This window comes from Asterias rubens, chromosome 5, assembly GCF_902459465.1.
Source record: "Asterias rubens chromosome 5, eAstRub1.3, whole genome shotgun sequence".
Taxonomy (NCBI): domain Eukaryota; kingdom Metazoa; phylum Echinodermata; class Asteroidea; order Forcipulatida; family Asteriidae; genus Asterias; species Asterias rubens.
This window is the reverse complement of record NC_047066.1, coordinates 5,458,319-5,481,679: the sequence shown is the minus strand read 5'-3', so window position 1 is coordinate 5,481,679 and position 23,361 is coordinate 5,458,319. Positions and strand designations below refer to the sequence as shown.

Here is a 23,361-nt window from a genome sequence, read left to right as displayed (position 1 = left end):
AACAAACCTGTGAACATTTGAGCTCACTTGGTCGTCGAAGGCAGTGCGAGACGAATGAACAAAACACCCTTGTCACACCATGGAGGAATAATTTATTCCTCCATGGTCACACGAAGTTGTGTGCTTTCAGATGCTTGATTTCGAGACATCGAAATCTAATTATGAAGTCTCGAAATCAAATTCGTGGAAAATTACTTCTTTCTTGAAAACTACGTCAATTCAGAGGTAGCCGTTTCTCACAATGTTTTATACTATCAACCTCTCCCCATTTCTCGTTACCAAATAAAGTTTTATACTAATAATTGTTTTGAGTAGGGGCCTTATTACCAATTATTAGTGTCCACAGGTCAATAGATCATGTTCCCTTTACAGTAAAAAGCTGTGAAGTTTATTTGAGTACCACCTCTACCTTGAAGTTCCACAATAATGTAAGTACCGACGGCCCGGGAGTCTACCTACCTTCATTGTGTTGATGACCTCAACATAGTAAACATCGAGGACACCCGCACACAAAGCAACCGCACTACTGTCAACAGAACGTCGACCGCATGGTTCGTAGTCAACAGCAAGCAGGGGAGCAAGGGCATTCACACACAACAGTTACTGTTTAATGACATTACCACAGAGAAAGGATGCTGTACATTATTAGAGAAAGAACTGCACTAGTCAATTGATCCTGTACTACGAACACGTATTGTCAACGGCAAGGGCATTCACACACAACAGTTACTGTTTAATGACATTACCACAGAGAAAGGATGCTGTAAATTATTAGAGAAAGAACTGCACTAGTCAATTGATCCTGTACTACGAACACGTGTTGTCAACGGCACCGGTCGCGAAGGCTTGCGTCTTTAATCGGTTTGTAGCGGCCATCTTTCGTACTTCTTGAAGCAGCACGCCGGAAGAAGGGGAGTCGCAGGTAAGCACGTGTATGTCGGTCTGTTGTTGGCTATGACATTTCACATCCCAACGGGATTACTGTAGAATATTTTGTACACTGGCAGACCCTTCGACTTTTATTGGTTCAGTGTGTTTTTGAGACCCTATAAAATACAATTCACATGTGTTTATTTTTCTACCTCCATGTTTTAACTGATTACAATGGGACAAAAAGCTAGGCCCCATTTCCAGACTAACATTATTATTCACGTCTACTGCACAGTTCCTTGCACCAAGGGGGACGAATCATGCGTAAACCTACTAGTCGTCTGGCTATATTATTATAGGCCTACCTATGCAAATACTATAGATTTCCGTCACACCAGAATGTACGAAAACTCTAGTGGTCCACCGCCACAAGTACCACTGACAAGACGCCCACCAACATGATTTCTATCTTTACTGGAATTCCCATTTATATGAGCAGCGCAGCTGACTCTCATAATCTGCACTTTTAGTCAATTCAGCTGCAGACTGGAAAACAATCACTCTGCAAATAATTCCCCTGGGAAGAAAACAATTACAATTGAACTTTGAATTCTCTCCGTCAATATCTGTTCCTGGTGTAGTTGAGAATTACAGAATTATTCACAAACCGAACAAAAACAAGAGGTGTTCCGGGCTTGCCCGAACACCTAAAAATCGGTTGCTGAGTAAATTTCATACAAATTACATTCTCCAAATGCTAGTAGGCCCATCTTGCTGCAAATAATTCCCGTGATGAAAAACCCAAATTACAATTGAACTTTGATATTCTCTCCTCACAATTTGTTCAGGTGAGTTTCGCACACATTGCAGTAGGCCCGTGTTGAGAGAAAAACAAAATGAAAAGGTCATTAATATATTTTTCAACATTCTATAAGTAGGCTAAACTTCGTATTTTGTATCATAGGTTTTTAAAACGTGTCTGATGGGTGTCTGGCCTCGACCATGATAAAGTGGTTAGTGGTCTGGACATAATTCTTGCATATAGCCGGTGTAATGTACAAAAGCGTTATTATAGTTGATTGACTACACTTGTGAAACCAAAGAGCATGGACATTAACCCACCAGGGTCTAAGTGTGGCATGATATCAGGTGATGCATTATAACTTCAAGTTCCTTTATTTAGAACATGGAGCTATGCTTGGAAGGTGTAATTTAATTCATGCTTTTTGAAGCATGCGTCCTTCCATTCATTATTGTCCAAACTTGCCAGTATGTGTAACCTATGTATGCATAGAGAAATGACCCAATCTGTAACGTATGCAGTACGGCACGAAGCTCACGAACAGTCATTATTATCCATAAGTGCATCTTTAAAGGAACACGTTGCCTTGGATACGAGTTGGTCGTTGAAAAGCGTTTGAAACCGTTTTCAAAAGTTTGACTCCCATAAATGGCCGACCGTGTTAGTCGACGAGGTAAAAGGAAAACCACGCAATTTCGAGGCATATTTGTGTGGATTATTGTGTTCTACTTTTACAACATCTTTCTAACCATATACATTTTATATCAAACGGTTTCAAGCGCCTTTATATACAACTCATCCGATCCAAGGCAACGTGTTCCTTTAAGCCTTTAAGCTATATTGTGTCCTGCCACAGTCTAGACCCATGTTCGGAAAGACCGTCATCAGTGATCACAATCACTGTAAGGCCGTGTCCGAAACGACGGCTTCGGCTACAGCTACGTCTAGATCAGCGCGTCTACCAATGTTGAAGAATAGGCAGACGCGCGCGATCTAGCCGTAGCTGTAGCCGAAGTCGCCGTTTCGGACACGGCCTAAGTCTGAGCGTCTCTCAGTAAAGCCTGTAGGTGTTATAAACGAGAGATGAGTACACTTTCTGTAGATGAAGTTCGAAACAGCATATAGCCATATGATAATTATAGGTAAGTTTCATAATATAATTTAAACGGGAACGATCCAAGTGTTGTTACAAATCAAGTATATTTTAATATCTTTACCTATATAGCTCAACGTATAGTCTGATATAATGTATATAAGGTTTATAATTGTTTCTGCCGTCTAAATTATGACTCCACTACATTGATAATCTAAACGTCTTCACTGGTTCTTTTAACTAGTAGTCTGATATAATTTCTCAATGGTGTAGGACCACAAACCTTGCGTATTGATAAAAATGTTGGGACCCTGCGAGTAACTGATGCAGGCCCTATACGTGCGAATCCAAGGTTCCCCCATCATTGAGGTTTCCCCAACTATAATAATAGTGCCAACGAAACTTGCAACTGTCTCTGTTTGGTTTCTCTCGGTGTTCCAAATATCGAAGAGCTGAAGCCGCCGTACATTATTATTGCTTTCCGGTTTTTTTTGGGGTTTTTTTTGGAGGGAGGGGCTGGGGGCTAAAGCAAAACAACAAACAGGAAACCGTTTGCATTTGGTACATTGTGGCATTGTATTAACATTAAATTTGGCTCGTGGTAACTGTACTCTCTAAGTATCATTGCTCATGGGTTGAAGGAATTTATAAACAAATGTGGAGACTAGTCTTATCTCGAGTTAGGACGAGTACTGGCCTTAATTTTCTTTTTAAGGACCCCAGTAACTCTGGGCCATGCTCCACCACAGTCTGGTGAAAGGGCTTGAATGCCAACGTACGAGGTTGGTTTACGCTCGAGACGTAAACAGCATGGCTGCCCCAACTTGACCTTGACCTCGGTTACCATGGCAACATTTTTGGCATTGGCAGGTGCGGCAAGATCTCAGCATCGAGACTGGCTTGAGGCTACGGTGTCCCAGAACTGAAATTGTAAGATGAAGTACATGATTATCATCGTCGTTGTCCTTGGTAAGTTTTGAAGGTTTTTGCTTGTTCTTTTTAAAAAAAATTGTTGTGGGGGGGGGGGGTTAACATAGAACAATTGGTTATAGAGAACGGGACATGAACCTGCGACCTATTGCTCCTTGCTCAAACTGACCAAAACAAATTACAAATGAAGGTATACTTTGATGTCTTTAAACAAAAATAAAACAGGGAAGCTTTTTCAAAAACATGTATGCCTATCTTATACTCGAACAGTGTTGAAGAACAGTTAACGGCCTGACGTTTCGACTATAGTAGAGTCTTTCTCAATGGCTTTCTTAAACGTCTGAGCTATTAAAACAACAGCCAAGCTATGAAATTCAAGTCGTCACACACGCCACAAGAAACGATCAAATCATTCAAAACCTTGACATGTGTCGAATTAGATTTAGAATCAATAATTCATGCTCATATTTTTAGTGGACTGTAATTGACACATATCAATATTGATGAAGGCCAGAGTTGCAATGGAAACAGCTGATCATCTTTGCTGAACAGAGTCGTGTTGTTACACTACCGTTAATGTTTAACTTCGAAGCTGAAAGCTGACATTTGAAATGACCTTCAAAATGTGGTGAATGATTGAAATTTTATGAAACAGATGTATTCTAGGACTAAATTATTTGCATAAGGCAGGATGGGTTCTCCTATTATCGCAGTACTTTCTCGACCAGATATTCACCGTCATCAATTTGTGAATTTCCAAATGCTGAAGAAGTACACTTCGTTGACATAAGACAGGAAGAAAGTTGTTGGTTTACCGACGAACAGGGCACAATTGCATGGCTCTGCTTACCGCCGAATTCTGCGCTCACGTGCAAGCGCCGAATTTCTGCGCTAGCCTTGTAAGCGTAAAAGTAACGGGGAGCACGCATGCGCAGAAGCCAAAAATCGCCGCTTACCCGTGAAATACGCTTGCGTAAGCACATAATTCCCTGCTTCCGTAAGCGCCGATTCTGTGGTAAGCGCCGATTATGTGCTTTTACGGTAAGCAGAGCCATTAAATTGGGCCCTGGTTGTGCATCGCAAATAGGGAGAAATTGCGCAGTGCAAATGTCAACATAGTGACATATTGAGATACCACGGCAATACTTCTTATACAGCTCGACTTAAATTTGTAATTAAGCACTGTTTGTTTGCTATTCATTGTCATGTATAGTATACAATGAACAAGTTGTGTACTTGTGTTCTTTCAATTTAAGTAAACCCCGAATTAGCCTTCGAGAAAGACTCTGTGCGGGGTCGAAACGTCAGGACATAAACTATTAATTTTGTGCATTTATACCATAGGTAATTTTGGTTGGTATAAGCAGTTTGAACAGCTCATTCCATTTTCTCGATTATTGTTCTCCGTAAACTCAATAAACCTTGTTGTTCTGTGTATATATTTGTGTCTTCTTCAGTGGGGATTATGATGACCTTGTTGGTTGGGATCCCTAAATCTCCAAGGATAATCCCAGCGGCTAATCCGGATGACCGAGAGCGGCTTGCAGAAGGTGTAGTCAAGAAAGTTCTCATTGTTGGTGAGTCTTTTATCAAATAAAAAATATATATAAAAAACACCTGTTCATAAATATTTCTAAATTGACAGAGGATGGAGACGTTTCTCTGATCGCTTTGAAGGCAAAATCTAATAATGGAAAGGTTTTGGCCGTCAACTTGAGGCAAGCAATGTGGAACTTTGCATGATGCAAATAAAGTTTCTAGTATTGGTTTACGGTAAAGCATTAGACAGTCTTGAAAAATGTCTTTTATGATGAGTTGTGGTGGTTCTGATTAGAACTAGCTGTGATTTTTGGGGTTGAACAAAAAAACAAATTTACTAGAGTGGGAATGGGCTCCGGACTAACGGACCGGCTTTCTACCAACTGAGCTATCTATAGCCATATGTTGGTGGTCTCCCTACTTTGTCAATATCTTTGTTCGGGGGTTTATATTGATATCTAGAACTGGCTGTGTGAACAACAATTTGACGTTTCGATCAGCATGAGATCAAGTTCAAGAAGGAGAATGAATCAATATGTTGGTGGTCTCCCTACTTTGTCAATATCTTTGTTCGGTGGTTTATATTGATATCTAGAACTGGCTGTGTGAACAACAATTTGACGTTTCGATCAGCATGAGATCAAGTTCAAGAAGGAGAATGAATCAATATGTTGGTGGTCTCCCTACTTTGTCAATATCTTTGTTCGGTGGTTTATATTGATATCTAGAACTGGCTGTGTGAACAACAATTTGACGTTTCGATCAGCATGAGATCAAGTTCAAGAAGGAGAATGAATCAATTCGCAATTGTAGCACTATATATCACGACTGACATATTATAATAAGCTCGAGAAGTTAAACCTAGTCAGACGCATCCACAGCAAACAATGACAATGACATTGACAGTTAAGTAAAATAAACAGTTCACTACCGCTTTCTCCCGGCAAGCCATCCACAAACAACAGATCCCACTGTATAATATAGAACTCAAGTACAACATCTACTTTCATGACAGACAACTTTAATTAACCCTTGCGATGGTTCTTAACTTGTACTGGTACTATTTGTCATCATTGTTTGTCTTTAACCATTCCTTAGGAGGTGGATTGGCCGGCATGTCTGCAGCTTTGGAGTTAGCTGAGCGCGGGTACCAGGTGACCATACGTGAAGCAGACACGGTTCTAGGTGGTGTCTACATGCAGACAAAACCAGTGCGCAAACTCGGACGGACTTTCATGCTCGATGGTGGAATGCAAGGTGATTTAAAATGAAGCTTGGATATGTGAATGAACTTGTTTGTTGCATGTTTTTACTAAAGAAAGAAAAAACAGGATGGTAATGAATTGACTTGAACAACCTTCACCAGTCCGTGTTGTGGCGTGTTTAAAGACAGTGGACACTATTGGTAATTGTCAAAGAAAAGTCTCCTCACTTGGTGTATCTCAACATATGCATAAAATAACAAACCTGTGAAAATTTGAGCTCAATTGGTCGTCAAAGTTAAGAGATAGTAATGAAAGAAAAAACACCCTTGTCACACGAAATTGTATGCGTTTAGATGGTTGATTTCGAGACCTCAAAATTCTAAATCTGAGGTCTCGAAATCATATTCGTGGAAAATTACTTCTTTCTCGAAAACTACTTCACTTCAGAGGGAGCTGTTTCTCACAATGTTTTATGCCGTCAACCTGTCCCCATTACTTGTTACCAAGTAAGGTTTTATGCTAATAATTATTTTGAGATAATTACCAATAGTGTCCGCTGCCTATAACCATTGAGGTGGTTTAACGTCACAACACGAACTGGTTTTACGCTGGTTTTCTGAGGCATTGGTACTTCAGTGTTGATTTCACTTTATGGGCCTTTGCTGGAAACCATGCAGGGCGCTGCCAACAGCGGGAACAGCACTAGTTTAAACACTGAAGGGGTGGCTATAGTTTTCCGATAACACTTGGGACCAAATAACTAAATACACAATGATCAATAGACAAGACTAAGTTGTCAAATTTGTGTGAGTGATTTTGTTTAAGTGGACCTTTATGATCAACTGACAATATGAAGGCTACATACCCACGAAATTGTTGCCTTCTGTCTCCAATAGACGGTATAAGAAATATATTATGACTGTCACATGGGGAGATAAATACCCTCGTGGGGCAAGGTCTAGAAATAGTTGCCAAGAAGTTAGAGTATCAATGAAAACCTATGATTAGGTAAAGGTTTGTGGTGACTATACAAAAATCTTTTGGTCACGAGAGGTGGCTCTGAGACGAGCCAGTTTCTGCTCTAAGTTCTGATCAGTGTGCTCTGATCGTCTTGCTGTAAATCTGCTTTGCATCACTTTTTTCCCTGATGGCCTTTTCAAAGTTATTAACGTTTTCTCATTTTCCACAACTCCTAAAAATACAACCAACAGCCTGGTTCCACAATTTCCACAACGCACGAGACATCATTAGTCGTCTGGGTGTTGAAGATAACTTCCAGCGATGGGAGGTCCATGACCTGATGTATAAGAACTATCAGCCGGAGAGGATGTATAGCCATGGGATATTCCCGCTTAATCTTGCAGGTATGGTCCATTGTCCATTATCGCTCTTTCTTTCTTTCTTTGTGGTTTGTATTTGACAATCGAAGATCCCTGCACAGTATTGAAGGCCCTGAGGGTCTTGACGAAAAACACCACCACAAACAAATATACTTAGAAAGTGAGGTTACTTTAAGTCAACAGATACAGTTGAACATTTTCTCCGCAGAATAAAAACGTGGTTTCTTATTTTATTTCAAAAAGACGGGACAGAAGCATTATCGTTTTCATGGAGAGTATACTTTGTACAATATTGTAATCAATACTTCAAACTTTGCATAAATAAATGAAACACCTTTGCAATGAGATGGAAAAATGCGTAAAAATTTAACCAAATAATTTGCTATCAACTTCACAAAGCACATAAATGTTAACATGAGTTGTATCACAACGGTGATTTTTATTTTGACATTACGCTGATCCCCTAGCAATTAAGATTGATAGTATTTTGGGGCATAACCCATATTTTCAATGGTTTCCATCAGTGCCAACGAGACTACAATAATTTTTCTCAAAGTCTAATGATATTTGTCTCTTCTTAATAGCCTGTTATATTGTATATTTAGTGTACCTTTTGTATTATTATTGTATATTTCTAGCTTTAATTTTCCCGTTTGCTTAGTTAATCGTTTATATTTTCTTTGTGAAGAGCTTAGAAACTTTTGTTTAGTATAAAGCGCTATATAAATGTAATCATTTTTTTTATTATTATCTCGTTACATTGTTCAGATAATTTATCAGGGTCCAATTTCATAGAGCTGCTAAGCACAAAAATTTGCTTAGCACGAAATGTTTGCAATGATAAAAACCGGATTTCCCAACCAAATTTCTACGTGATTTTCAAGATAAGCATACAACAGCTGAATACCAGTAACTAGGAAATGCAACAAAATGGAAATTTGGTTGGTAATCCTGTTTTTATCAAGGAAGAAATTTCATACTAAGCAAATTTTCGTGCTTAGCAGCTCTATGAAATTGGGCCCTGCAGAGCGCACTCGTTGCTTTTTGTAATAAACTTTGGTATCTATCTTGTCTCCGTATTTTAAGGTATGATCTACCGAAGTCCCAACCTCAACATCTTGGAGATCCTGTTCTGGCTGCGGTGTGCTTGGGACTTCATCAACTATAATCACGACACCAACTTCAAGAGGTGGGACGCAATCACATTCGGTAAGGAATTCGAAATGATTACTTGAAAGGATATACCCGCAACGGACCAGAGGTGGATTTCACAAAGGTAGTCCTAACTTAGGACTAGTCCTAGGCAATGCTAAGAGATATGACCGGTCCTAAGTAGGACAAGTAACTCATCCTAACTTAGGACTGGTCCTATCTCTTAGCATTGCCTATAGGACCAGTCCTAAGTTAGGACTAGCTTTGTGAAATCCACCCCTGGTACCTGGCCTGGTTTCATGACCCCTGGCCATTGCCTCGGTGCCCTTGACATGCTCTAGTAGAAATTTACAATTTCATCATAGTGTGCCCTTCACCAAGGAGAAAATGCCTTGGTGCCCTTGCCCTTTCAAAAACGAAGCATACAGGCCTGCTAAATCGACGATGTCTGAGGGCCTCGTCAGACGAGGCAACTTTACAGGAAACTCGGAGGCAACCAACTGCTTAGGATGCAGAATCACTTTGGTAGCACATGAGTGAATTTTCAAACAATGTCTTACGAGTGATTCACAGGAAAACTATGTAACATTGGATTGTAATTGTTGCTCTTGTTGTTTACATGGAACTGGTTGCCTATTATTGCGATAACGAAAACGATAACGATAATGACGCAAAGAGAACGCATTCTATTGGTTGAATTGCTCCACGCAGAATACGCCCACGCCCATTCAACCAATCGAGGGCGTGCATTTTTTATAATTCTCGTTTTCGTTCTCGATGATCGGGGCCTGTGTGACCGGGCCTTAAGGGCCTTGTCACACGAGGCAACCTGGAGGCAACAACAATCACTTTGGCAGCACTTGGGTAATTTTTCAAGTGTCTCATGATCTGCAAGAAATAAAGGTGAATGAAATGTGACTGGCTTTTCTTCTTTGAGATTGCCTGGAAAGGACGGCCTGTAAATGTAAACAGAATAATATAATATCCGGTGGTATAATAAAAGTAATATCGAAGTCTTATGTAGCGCACGGATCTACCAAACAAGGTACTCAAGGCGCTGAGTATATACAAACTTTCAGAAAGACAGATAATTGCAGTGATGAATTTTGAGACCCAATTATTTAGCACCTTATAAGGGTTTACAAGGTGCTACGGCGCATATACAGCAGCCAAAGCCAGGAACACCGGGGCGAACCCCTTCTCTTTTCGAAAAGTGCACTGGGTTCTTTTACGTGCGTTACACAACACATGGGACCAACGGCTTTATGTCCCATCCGAAGGTGTGATTATTAGAAAATTCTAGAACTTAGGACGATCCAGCCCATATTATCTCAATCTCGTGTCTAGTGATAGAGAGTTTGTAATCCTGCCAGTGTGTCAGCTGAGAAGGTTATGATTACTTTTAAAGAAACAATATTGGGGACCCTTCTAATTATTTTATAGAGTCAACTAATATGGCAAGGTATACATTTAGTTTTTTGAACACTTCGGTTTGCTTGTTTTAATCCTGTACAATCAAGATAACCCTGTAAAAATCTCACTAAGGTGTTCGCGTTTTGGAGACATCGCCGAAAATCCGCATAGTGTGTCTACGTAGGAAGAATATTCTCTATACGTATTATGAATTAAACCATCTGAGAAGCCTTCTACAGTTATGGGGCATAAAAACTGTTAATACTTACAAAACAACAATTGAGTTCTCATTTTGATCTCCGCAATACAGACGAGTACATGGATATGTTTGACATCCATCGTGGCTTCTACGACATCGTGTTGGAACCAGGGATGAAGGCCAGCTACCAGGACAAGGCAATGCTCAGCGCTGCGGAAATGTTTCAATTCTCACACATGTTTTACGTCAGCAACCCAAAGGTAAACAACCACACCCTAACATGATCAATTAAAGGAACACGCTGCCTTGGATCGGTCGAGTTAGTCTTTGAAAAGCGTTTGTTATAAAATGCACATGGGTAGAAATATGCTGTAAAAGTAGAATACAATGATCCACACAAACATGCCTCGAAATTGCGCGGTTTTCCTTTTACCTCGTCGATTAACACGGTCGGCCATTTATGGGAGTCAAATTTTTGACTCCCATAAATGGCCGACCGTGTTAGTTCGCGCAGTAAAATGAAAACCACGCAATTTCGAGACAAATTTGTGTGGATCATTGTATTCTACTTTTACAACATCGTTCCAATCATATGCATTTTATAGAAAACGGTTACAAAACGCTTTTTATAGACCAACTCGTCCGATCCAAGGCAACGTGTTCCTTTAACAAAATAGTCACAAAGGTTTAGGAGAGAAAATTGGCACCTTGGGCTCAAGTTACATAAAACTAAATCTCAACTAAACAAATCAAAAGATACTATTTTACTAAATTTGCAAAACGGTCGTGTCTTGAACGTTTCTGAACGATTCTGAACTGTCTTGTTCTTCCACCAGGCCGATTACCGTGACCTGGCCAAGATGAACCAAGCTACGGCCATCATGACTCCATGGGCAGATCGACTCAAATCTCTTGGTGTCAGGTGAGGCAAGATTATTTTAAAGTTGTTTTCTTTGGTTTTTATTGCTTATTTATAAATTAATGTATGCTTTTAAAATACATTTATAATATATTTTTTACAAATGCATATTGTTTCTTTTCCCAATTGTAATTTATATGTTTGCTTTAATTTTGTTTCCAAAGATGTTTCTATTTTTTATCGTTAAAGGCAGTGGACACTATTGATAGTTACTCAAAAAATTGTTTCAATAAAACCTTTGGTAACGAGTAATGAGGAGAGGTTGATAGTCTTTAACTATGTACACATAGGCTTTGTGTACTATCCTTTCTTGTAATTGGTGCTCGTCCGCTTTTGGTTTGGTCAATAAAGTATCAAATAAAAACTAACTCATGATCTCGATATTCTCGAATAGCCTGAAACAAGTAGCAAAAACAACTTAGAATTATTTTAAAAGATCAACGCAACATGACACAATTCTATATCAGCAAAACATATTGTCGTACAACTTTCTTGTCAAGCAATACGAAACGAACCAATATGAAACGTACCAATATGAAACGAAGTAATCTATCTTACACTTTGGTTGTTACTCCAATTCTGCTAAGCAAAGGTTTCAAGCGATCTTTTGAGCTTAATACTGTTGTGCTCAGGGATGATTAAGAAAGTAATGAGTTGGTCAAGACGTGCTTCAATATCTTTCTGGTGGAACACTCAAATGCGACTAGCACTGTGTAGCTGTGCAGAGAAGATGTTGAAGACACGTTGGTTTTAGATGTTGGAGGGAAACCTTCAACCAGGGGAAACTCACGCAAGGGACTGAATGCAATAACGAGCTAGGCCTAGTACGGATTCAAACTGGGGTACACAACAGAAAGGTAGGGAATGATACTGCATCATTCTGAATTATCAGTAGCAAGTTTGCACCCCCCCCCCCAGATAGCTGCAGCGTTTAAGTAGAGCTCTCTGTTTTCGTCAACTCAGAATTGAACTCGAGACCTCTGTCGGCAGCCTCGTCTTCGATAAACACGGACGGATCGTCACCGACACTGAGCATCCTTCGGAGAGGTTTGATCACGTGGTGCTAGCCTCTGGCCTCGACGGCACCAAGACGATCCTCCAAAACTCACTCCAGAAACTGAAGCCAGAGGATAAGATCACACAAGGCCGTCTGGAGAAAGTCTTAAAGAACCACCTCACGAAGTTACCCCTTGCGCCACCGTTTAAGATCCTCACGGTGTGGTTCGACAAACAACTTGAAGGGAGTTACAAACCAGACGTCGTGCAGACTCCGAGCTTCCCGCCAATCACGTTCGTCGCCCAGTATCACGTGCTCAAGGAAGACTTCGCTCTCTGGGCCAATCAGAGCGGCGGGTCTGTCTTCATGTTCCACATGTTCGCCTGGGAGCAGGACGAAGTACCCGATGATAAAATCTGGAACTTTATAGCGCCCTCTGTCAGGGAAATCTTTCCGGAGATTTTCGAGAGGGGGTTTAAAGTCCTAGCGTACAACGTTGGAGGGTCGGACAAATACCCCTCGTATGCAAAAGGTCTGGAGAAACACAGGCCGACCGTTAAGTTCCCAAAAGAATACGGCTTCCCGAATCTTGTAGTAGCGGGAAACTGGCTCCACGTAGACTACCCTACTGCCTTAATAGAACGGCCCATATCTACGGGACGTGAAGCAGCCAATCAGATTCTACTTTCAGATCACGTGAGGCAGGCTTCTCTGGTTGTGACGCACTCTCACGGCCCCGGATATTTTCAATATGTATAACTTTTGTTCAAAACAACAAATTTTCACCGTTTTTACGAAGATCGAGATTTTTTTCTTAAAATTACAGTTTAGTGGTTATGGTAGGCGAAGGAAGGGGGCCTTTATTTCATAAGATGCAATTTTGCGTTTTCATGAGCTAAACGCCCTTAAATACAGTGTTATAATAATGAGTGCAACAATTTCAAAATGTTGGTAGAATCATTTTTCAGGTTTCACGAAGATATATTGCAGTTTTAAAGCCAGTGGACACTATTGGTAATTACTCAAAAATAATTATGAGCATAAAAACTTACTTGGTAACAAGTAATGGGGAGCTGTTGATGGTATAAAACAATGTGAGAAACGGCTCCCTCTGAAGTAGCGTAGTTTTCGAGAAAGAAGTAATTTTCCAAGAATTTGATGTCGATACCTCATAATTAGATTTTATTCAAGCATATGAAAACACACAACTTCGTGTGACAAGGGTGTAGTTTCTTTCATTATTATCTCGCAACTTCGACGACCAATTGAGCTCAGATTTCCCAGGTTTTTTATTTTATGAATAATATGTTGAGATACACCAAGTGAGACAACTGGTCTTTGACAATTACCAATAGTGTCCTGAGTTTTTAAGTCGAGCGCAACGAAACAATCTCAATCATTCGTGAAAACTGTGACGATGATACATGGGATTGTTCATATTCTGATAAGTGGTACATCCAAAACTCCCCCAGACAAAATGTCTGCGCGGTCACAAAATTTTAGTTGTGTACTTTGATAATTTTAGTGTATTGGACAAACCTTTGCCGATGATTAATTCTCCTGAAATATTACTTTTTGTACCATTTGCAGATCTATTCAGCAACACACTTTGATAACTCCACATGCAACTTGTTTTTAGTGTAAGGTAAATGCATGTGTTATTGTTCTGTAACAGGATACCTGACTTGTACTATGGTATCCTTACAACATCTGTCTCCAACAGTACAGCAGAACCTGACTATTTTGCATCGTCTGCTAGAGAGAACTAAAAATTAGCCTCGGCGGGGAGTATCCATCATTTTCGCATTCAACACCCCCAATTTCTGATAACGATGTTACCAAGTTTTACTCAAAGTACTTTTTTGAAATAATTATGGTCTAGACTGTATAGCCATAGCGAACCAGTGGAGTGTAGTGGTGTGTTGAAGAAAGCTCACCGTTATAAAATGACACAAGGTGCTAGTATAGGCGTGTGATTAGACTACTGTCGTTTGCTGAGGAGATCAATGATCGGTCAAGGTGAATTCATTAAGATGAAGACTGATCACAGAAAAGTTTTCTCGACAGGAATTTTTCTGGCCAGTCTGATACAGAATGGATTAGCCGAGATTAGCCGATACAGAATGGTTTAACCGAGATTAAGAGTGTTGGCTTATGCCTTTTAGAAATGTGAATTTTGATAATTTTATAGCTAATGCATATCCGATTAGCGGTTTTTGAAGTTTTGTACGGTCAGGATAATACACTCTATAAAACTTCCGGGTCTAAAATTCACGCGGATGATGTCCCGTGGGCCTGACCAAATCAAAAAGGTGCTGAAATACTATTGTAGGTCCAAGTTTAAAAAGAAAACTATCCCCAAAACAGCAGTGACGACGTGTGACCAATAAATATACGACATTGCACTCATTATTATGTGCCCATCTGTTTGTCTTTGATTTGTGTTCACGTTAGGCCTACTCATCTTTCGTAGGCCTTATTATTTGAAGAAAGTAGATGCTAAACGTACAAAAGAAAGTGGAAATAATTTAGTGGTGATGTGTGACGCCGCTATCTATAGATCTGTTGGCAGCAGACCCTCCTTTTGATTTGCACGGCGCTTTTTAGGACACTTTGCCAGCAAGTAAGTTGTGCATTTTTTGGCGCGCCTAGCCTAAAGGCCTTGTAAAACGCAGAACGCAACAACACTGCACAATGCGCTTTCTTTTCTTTGTGTACATTTTGACTGGAAAAGTCGCGGGACAGAGTGCTGCGCGTTGTGATGTGAAAGGGTTCAAAACGCGACAGCTCTTTTCCGCGTATACATTCGACGCACACATGTAACGGTTGGTTTTGTGTTTGATGATGGCGCAGTCTCATTTTAAACGGTCGCGGTGTCACATCCACGGATTATTGTGTCATGTCACATTCACAGCATTTTTATCTGAAAGTGCACATAGAAGAGAAAGCCGTGGACGGCTGTACGTAAGGCCAAACAATGTGAAGCTTTTACATGCAGCTTTTTTTTAGCCCAAACGTGATGCACCCAGACGTCTTCAAAACGCAGGGTAAGTTTGCACTCTTGTAAAGAGCTCAAATCTAAACCGATGATGTTCAAATTTTTAACTTTCATGTCTACATTTTTGTGCGCAAACTTCACGCACATGCGGGCAGATTATTCATAAGAGCGCGCGCTTCTGGGTTTAATTTATTCATACGTCATGGATCACGTAGTAGAGTACAATGAGCGCGCGAACTTTTTGGACCCTGGAAACAAGTTTGGTGTGTTTGGACATTACGTCATACTATCACATCCATCGCTAGCTTTCAGTGTTAATACACGTTTCTTACAGTTCTCAGCGTGAATTTTGGTGCGGAAAGACTCAGATATGGGGTAAAATATACTTTTAATCGATACACATTTATTCTTTACTTTAATTGGGTACTTTTCTGATGATTATCGGGCAGGAAAAGATTATTTAAGATGATTTTGTCAGGGTATACGATTAGTTAGTGAGAGAAACGAGTTGTAAGGAGGGCTAGGGGTGGGCAGTGGCTACTGTGGGCGGATAATTTGAAGATAAAATAATGGGGGATCTTTTTTCCTTGGTAATTCAATACCTGATTGATAAAAATAATGCGTACGTCGACGGGAAATTAGTGGTGCATGTTTGTGAGTGGTTGATGGATCAATGAGTTTGGACCTTTTGGAATATTTTGTGACTGATATCTTTGGATGATTTGGGTGATTATAACATTGGCTTCTAGATGATGCCTCCAAACTTAATTACGTTTTCTGCGTTGAAAAAAAAGAGCTGTTCTTATTGATTAATACAAATTATTCTTTTGGCTATCTAATGCACGGTTTGAAAATTAATTTCATGAAGTATTGAATTGAAAATGGGACGGGTACTAAAAGGAAAGATGTGTGTTGAAGGGGTGTGAGTTGAGTTTAGGGGGAGAGGTACGGGTAGATGTATGAATTTGGTCGAAGGGATGGTTGATGGGCAAGAAAATGGGAATGTTTGAGATGCTTGGGTGATTGCATGGGTGGTTTACACTGGAATTGTGGTTGGGTCACTATAGGAGAATTTTTGTTGAAGGAAATTTTGAAGGGGTTTTGGGAGGTAGGTGAGGGGGTCAAAGTATGGTTTGAATAGAAGTAAATTATGACGATGGACATGAATAGCTTAAGGGAGTTGGGAGTGATGGGTTTTATAAGTTTTGGAAAAAAAAAACCAAAAAAAAAAAACATGTAGATAGTTATGATTTTGGATAAATAGTTGTTATTTGTAAATGCTTGTGTTGTCACTGTGTTGGGTGGACGAACGAGATTTCCATGTTTAACATGGCTAACCATCTACATGCCAACTGACTTTTATCTTTCATTTAACAGTAAACTCAGTTGTTTCTTGGTAGCTGTTACGGCAGCAGTCACCGTGGGGGCGTGGTATCTACATCGACGGGAGGAGGAAAACAAGACACAGGATGAGGAGATCATGTAAGTTAAAGTCAAATAAAAAAAAAGTGTCCAGGAAAAATACAAATAATTTGCGTTCGTTTTCTGTTGTCCATCTTAGTAATTACTATGTTATAAAACTTCATACTCAAGATTCTTGCATAGTTTTATTAAGGCTCTTATGGGTCCATATGAAAACGGGAACTGTCAGGCTACTCCAACTTTGTTGTTACTTTTATGTGACTCCATTGATCCAAGAATCTTGATTTTAATTAACAGGCTTATATAGGGAAAGAAGTTTTGAATTAGCATTCTGATTCTTATTTTGTTTTTAAATTTGGATCTATTTCCACTTTTAATATTTCCCTTTTAGTGAAAAGGAAAGTGACGTTGATAGTGGGTGAGTCTTATTTCCTGTAATTCTTTGTTTATTGAAAGTGCTCCTTTTCATGCAGTACAGTGTGTTGCTTTCCAGGGCCCAATTTCATAGAGTTGCGTAAGCAGAAAATATTAATTAAAAAATGTCCACTTAGCAGAAATGAGCAGGATACTGCAGTCACAGATTTTTGACTGATAACATTATTCTGGTATAACATAATTTTGTTGTGTTTAGCTGGTTTTTGTGGTTAAGCAGCTTCATGTATAATGGAACCGGTTGCCTGAGGAAGTTGTCCTGTGTGACATCGCCTCATGGTCTGTATACATGTATTGTGTGTTTCTGCGTTTCTGGAAACCATTGTGAATTATGGATTTATTGTCTCAATACTTATCCCTAAAGTTTGCCTGGCCATGTGGCAGACATCCTCCACGGTGGTGCGTTCTCAAAGGTGATCAAACCGAAGACGATCAAGAAGAACGAAATTAAGATGGCTCGGAAGGAGTTGAAGGTTCGTCCAAGTTACCCTCAAGTCTTTGCTTTCATGATTCATTTCTCCCCTTGCAATAACAAATTCGCTTTGTGAATTTCCCTTCCTTCTCCTAGCGAAAGATGAAACATGCAAAGAGAAAACTTACAATAAGGCCCTTTTCGAAACTACGCCTTCGGCATTAGACTCGGCTTCAGGGTCCGTCCTCTTGTCTGAAGCGGACAAAGCACATATGCCAAGCACGCGCAATATTGTCAAAACAATCTGGAGTCGAAGCCGTGGTTTCGAAAAGGGCCTAAGCAACATAAATCTTCAGTTTAGCAAAAAGTCCAGTCAATATACACCCGACGGCCAAACTACTTTAATGTTCAATGCACAACTAAATATATCAGGTCAAAATTTGACTTATCAAAGTTTTTTTTGTAACATCATACCCCAAGTTAAACCTTCAAGTCCTTCAAGTAAACTAGTCAAATATCAGAAAATATCAGAAACTTTTTGTGAAGGGTTACAACGAGGAAATTGGTAAAGGGTTACGACTCTGTGATTAATACAGTCAAAAAACAAACATCTAAAATGAATGATGTTTTTTTTTAGTCCATTGTACAAACTTTAGAACTAAGTCTAAACCTGTTTTCACATCTATTGACACTTTAAGAAGCCTTGCCCCTTCTTCATCTTGATTCCTTTAGCGTTGACACCCGCAGGGAACATGACCATTGTTTGTGTCCCTCTTTTTGCAGGACAATCCCATGGAGGCTATGGGCGATGCCCGGGAACTTCTCCGGTCGATCCGGGCACCTCATCCCGTAGTCTACTTCAACATGGTCGATGATGTAAGCAAAAACATGACGGCTTTTATTCAAATATAAAATACAAACCAAAATCTCACACAATTCACTGAGGGCGGTGACACATGGGTTTGAACTTTATTGATTTCAAAGTCATTATTGAAATCAAACTGGTATTCAATGATTCACTCTAATATTTGTGTTTTCTCGTATGAAAATTATTTTTAATGTTTCACAAAAGCATTGTTACTTACAAAACAATGGCAGTGTACATGTTGACTGAGAAGCTATTCCCGTGAGAAAAGTGCACATTTGCCGCCAAAAATATTCCACACATAGTGTTATGGGCCTACAACTCTGTGACGAAAAGATATGAAAGAACAGCGGCCATGGATTATGTTACATTCTCCAAATAATGACAATTAACAAATCATTCTGAAATGATGTATTTTGTTTTCAGGGTGCCGAGGAGCCTCCTGAGCCCGAACTCCTGGGAATGGTCCCAGGAGGAGGACCGGGCTTCGTCGTCCTCAACTCAGACCAGGTAAATATAAAATACAACAGTTACAAAAATCATCAGTCTTAGTTGGAGACGCAAATACTACTAGCAATTTACTGAATAACTAGAGTGGCTTTTAGCCTTGTTTGGGCGAATTTGCATTCAAAAAAATGAAGAAAAAATCTCAAGCTTTGTATTCCAAACAAAACACTATCCTTTCCCTCTTTTTACATCTTCTCTGAATTCCGCCTTTCAATGTCCTTGATCGGAGACCTCTTCGCGAAAACGTAGTCAAAATTTATTATATCTTTTCCCAATCATGTAAGTTCCGCTTCCCATAACCATTTCAATCTTTACCCTCGTGTCTATCTTCACTCAATACTCAATTTGACTACACCACCATTCTTTGCTTTCCCATTTTGAATTTCCCGCTATCGTTTCCGTTTTCTTTACCATTCTAGTTCCTTGACAATATACCCCAGGAACTGCAAGAGCAGATGCTCGCTCAGCAGATGGCGCTATTTCATCAGGGCGTCCCTCTCAACTAGACAATATTTCATCACCACTTACAAGAATTAGCTTTTCTCTAAAACGGTCCTCGATAAACATACTGCTGCTTTTAGGAATGACAGTCGTTTATGCTGATGATGCTTTTTCCTTCCTGTCAGTGCAAATTGGTGCTGGCTCTAAGGCTGGTTCTTTGTTTTAGACCATTTGATATTTCATGCAGTGTAATGATCAAATACATCAATTTTTTTCCGACATTTTTTTCGACATTTCTTTTTAAGATAATAGACTTAATTATTATAGGAAATCGGTGCACAAAAAGTGCAACTAGGTAAACTGATTCAATTTAATTTAATCTAGGAAATTTCAAGACCAATTTTTTTCGGCCGTTCGTTTTGTTTGAAATTTATTCAGGTAGGTTTATATGAATTAGATATTTCTTGTACTTGACGTTTAAAAATCATAAATCGGTTGGCTTATCAAATTGTTTTTGTTGAGATCTGGGTTAAGAAGGAAAAGGCAGAAAACTTGATTGTCTTCATTTGGTTAAAGCTCGATTGTAAAAAAAATGTCAAATTCTTGGGTTTAATTCTCAAAGTTCCTCCGGATTTATTTCTCTAGGGGTGCGGTGTTTTATTTTTGTCTCGCTTTGGTTCCTGGAATTCATAGCGAGGCAAACCATTAGCCGTACCTCGAGCACAGACTTCGTCTTTGAGAATTCTTCCTGATAACTTGCATTTTTTCCTGACTTTCTTGAGCTGAGCATATGGATGCCATTGCATAGCAACAACATCAATAATCTGTCTGTTCTTCTTTTATACTGTCCGCATTCAACTTCAGAGCTTGGGTGTTATTTTTCAATTCAAACAGGGAAATTTAAGCCAATCGACTTTTGTTTTGAGGCTGATATTTGAAATGAAATTATTGCGCATAATTTTCATTCCATCACTTGAACTTGACAAGAGTAGGCATACTTTTTTCAAGATCTCGCAACTACAAAACTTTTTTTTTCGTTCTCAAGGTAAAAACATACTAATATTTTCAGGGTTTTTAAAAAGTTTTTTTTTTCAAAGTTTTTTCTTTCAAACCATTTTTTTTTTCAAACCATTTTTTTCTTCAAACCATTTGTTTTCAAACCATTTGTTTTACAAGTATTTTTTTCACAAATATTTTTCTTCAAAACATTCTCTTTTCAAATCAATTTGTTCTTTAAAAAAAAAAAAATCAAAACAATTTGTTCTTTTCGAATCTAAGAACCTCTTCTGTTACACTGCTTCCCCGACCATCGGCAATGACTTGGACTTGAGCCGGTCAGCCCTGGATCCAGCCCACGTTGCAATCTCACAGTAACTTCATTTTGAAATTCAAGAGTAGATTCCAGTATCTACTCTTCCCACAGATCCCACAAACGGACTCTTCCATTTTCTCTCCAAGAAATTCAAAATGCCAAGAGACGTTTTTGAGTTCTGTCTTTCGGATGTGGAACTTTTTGTCTTCTATCTTTAAGTAGAGTCAGCATAAATCACTGTCATGCAAGTCCCATTCATCTGTACACACATTGTACTCAGTATTTACCACATGTGATGGAGACTTCAATGTCTCTTTAATTATTAAATTTTAGTTGTCATCTGCGAATGATATTTTATATTATAACCGGTATTTTTTGCTCTGTCGTGCCATAACTCAAAACAGACAGAAATAAACTACTGGTGGCTTTCTTTCAACCAGTAAAGATTGCCATTCACAGCGATTATACATTTTGGAATGAAGGAATTTGAAGTCACCAAACGCGCACAATTCTATTGTTTTAGTCCGAACACCAGCTTGAGTTTACTCAAAGCAATGGTGAGTAAATCAGTACTGTAGCTAATTGGAGTAGAAAGGGAGGAGGGTGTCACCCAAGTTACCATCGGATGATTCTCAAGAAGCTTGTAAGAAAAATCAGTTGAGAGATTCGAAAAAAAGGTCGATGAACTCGTGAGATCAGCACGTGAACTTTGACATCAGTTGACCTTATGACTTCCCCCTCCCCTACTCATATGCGGTTATATTACTGGTCTGGGTAAATGCACAAGATCTAAGAATAGGTAAAACTTAATAGAATTTGATAATTGCTTTGGTTTTCTTTAAGAGATTGATTTGAACCATCTTGTTTCTTGGCATCTTAAAGGTGTTTTGTATAATCGTAACCGTCATGATTTTGATTCACAATTCAAAATCATGGAACCAGTTTTGCATATTAAGGCTCATCTGTCAATCACACGCTTCAAACTGCAAGTGATTGTTCTGGCGTATATAAGACCAGTTGGGAATCCTAGAATCTAGACAAATATTTCAGACATAACGGGATTGAACTATTTAACTATTCGGTGATGAGAAATTCCACCAGTTTTTTTATTTTCTACAGAAGGACCTTTCACGGGGGGAAAATCCCCATTGGATATTTTGACTCATAGCTTGGATGGGATTCTACACCGTTGTAGACCCATACCAAGAACCAGTGTTTTCTCACTGTCCATTCACATGAACCCTGGTTTTTATCTAAGTTCGGAAACACTTATTACTGCAGCAATTAAAGTATGTTTAACAATAGGAATAAATTTTATCTTAAAACCATCATCTCTCATTTTGTGAATTATGTTTGTGTGTGTGGTTCGTTTACACCGTATACTAGTGCATTCTTTGCAACTACGTATGACCTAAGCGCATGATATCTTTGTTTCTATAGAATAACAGCTACGACGCCAGCCCAGAGACGTAGATAAACGTATAAAACTTCTCCTCATCCCCGAGTTCTGACAGAAGTTCCAAATTACTAAGCTCACACAATCTGTTTTATCATATCCCTATGACTGGGAAATGTGATTTTAAAACACCCGTATTATATCTGAGTCGCAAAATCTCTTGATTCGTCCCGGAATTCGTTTCCAAAGACGTACGAGAGAGATTATTTTGTGACGGTATCACAATCTTTTAGCTTTAGTAGGGATGATGAGTGTTGGCTCTCAGAGCCGGTGTTCCATGCAGTAGACTTTACTCAAGTCCAAATCCCGTGAGAGTCCTTTTATAATGCTATGTTCAGTCCGATCGCCTAACGTCAAAAAACTTTTGCGCGGCCGGTGCCTTGTCGCATGCAATTATGTCCTCTATGCAGTACTATCCGGAGGACATTATTGCATATGCAATAATGTCCGCCGGACGGTTTTGCATATGCAATCGTGTCCGCCCGGACGCTGCTGCATAATGCAATTGTGTCCGCCCGGACACATTTGCATATGCAGTTGTGTCCGCCCCGTGCAAAACCGTCCTTGCAGTAAATTAAACGCCCTTGGTCGACGGAACACGTTCGCCATTTTTTACAAGCCAAGTGCATGTCGTGAATGACATGGGAAATGTTCGGCCGTTGGGTATTATTATTATTATTGGTTTATTAAAGATATTATAATTTATTATAATTTGCTGCAATCATAAAATACGCGAATATTCATGCTGCATATTATAGGTTCAGTCAAAGATAGTATCTTTGGTTCAGTGCATGCACGCTCGCTTACGCGCACACACATACTTGTACAGTCATGTAAATGTCCGCCGGACGGTTTTTAAATAACCCGGACACGATTGCATATGCAAAAGTGTCCGGAGCGGCAGTATTGCATGGCGGACACAATTGCATCTGACACCGGCATCCCCTAGTCTGTGCCACAATATAATTTGTGTTTGCTAGTTGGCACGATATGCGGGAGCGGGAACGGGACTTGAATCGAGTCTAGTGTAGCAGGAGATTCTGTCCCCCGGTTGCGG

At 39.5% G+C, this 23,361-nt stretch overlaps 1 protein-coding gene across 2 annotated transcripts; it reads left to right on the top strand.

Moving 5' to 3' along the window:
• Positions 1-425: 425 nt before the first annotated feature.
• On the top strand, positions 426-13,524 carry LOC117290803 (15-cis-phytoene desaturase, chloroplastic/chromoplastic-like). Of its 2 annotated transcripts, none has more exons than XM_033772363.1 (9): positions 426-922; positions 3,636-3,734; positions 5,153-5,272; positions 6,333-6,491; positions 7,651-7,803; positions 8,866-8,988; positions 10,655-10,803; positions 11,380-11,465; positions 12,426-13,524. In XM_033772363.1, exons 2-9 carry the CDS (start codon positions 3,701-3,703, stop codon positions 13,216-13,218), a joined length of 1,617 nt encoding a protein of 538 aa, XP_033628254.1. In that variant the 5' UTR covers positions 426-922; positions 3,636-3,700; the 3' UTR covers positions 13,219-13,524. The 2 variants fall into 2 exon arrangements, with proteins under 2 accessions (XP_033628254.1, XP_033628255.1); XM_033772364.1 differs by lacking the exon at positions 426-922 and adding an exon at positions 2,742-2,814.
• Positions 13,525-23,361: the final 9,837 nt, after the last annotated feature.

Excerpts from the sequence above, each read along its gene's own strand:
- LOC117290803 (XM_033772363.1), top strand. The coding sequence starts at position 3,701 with ATGAAGTACATGATTATCATCGTCGTTGTCCTTG. Across the intron at positions 8,989-10,654 it reads GTGGGACGCAATCACATTCG|ACGAGTACATGGATATGTTT; the intron begins GTAAGGAATTCG and ends TCCGCAATACAG. Across the intron at positions 11,466-12,425 it reads CTCAAATCTCTTGGTGTCAG|AATTGAACTCGAGACCTCTG; the intron begins GTGAGGCAAGAT and ends TCGTCAACTCAG.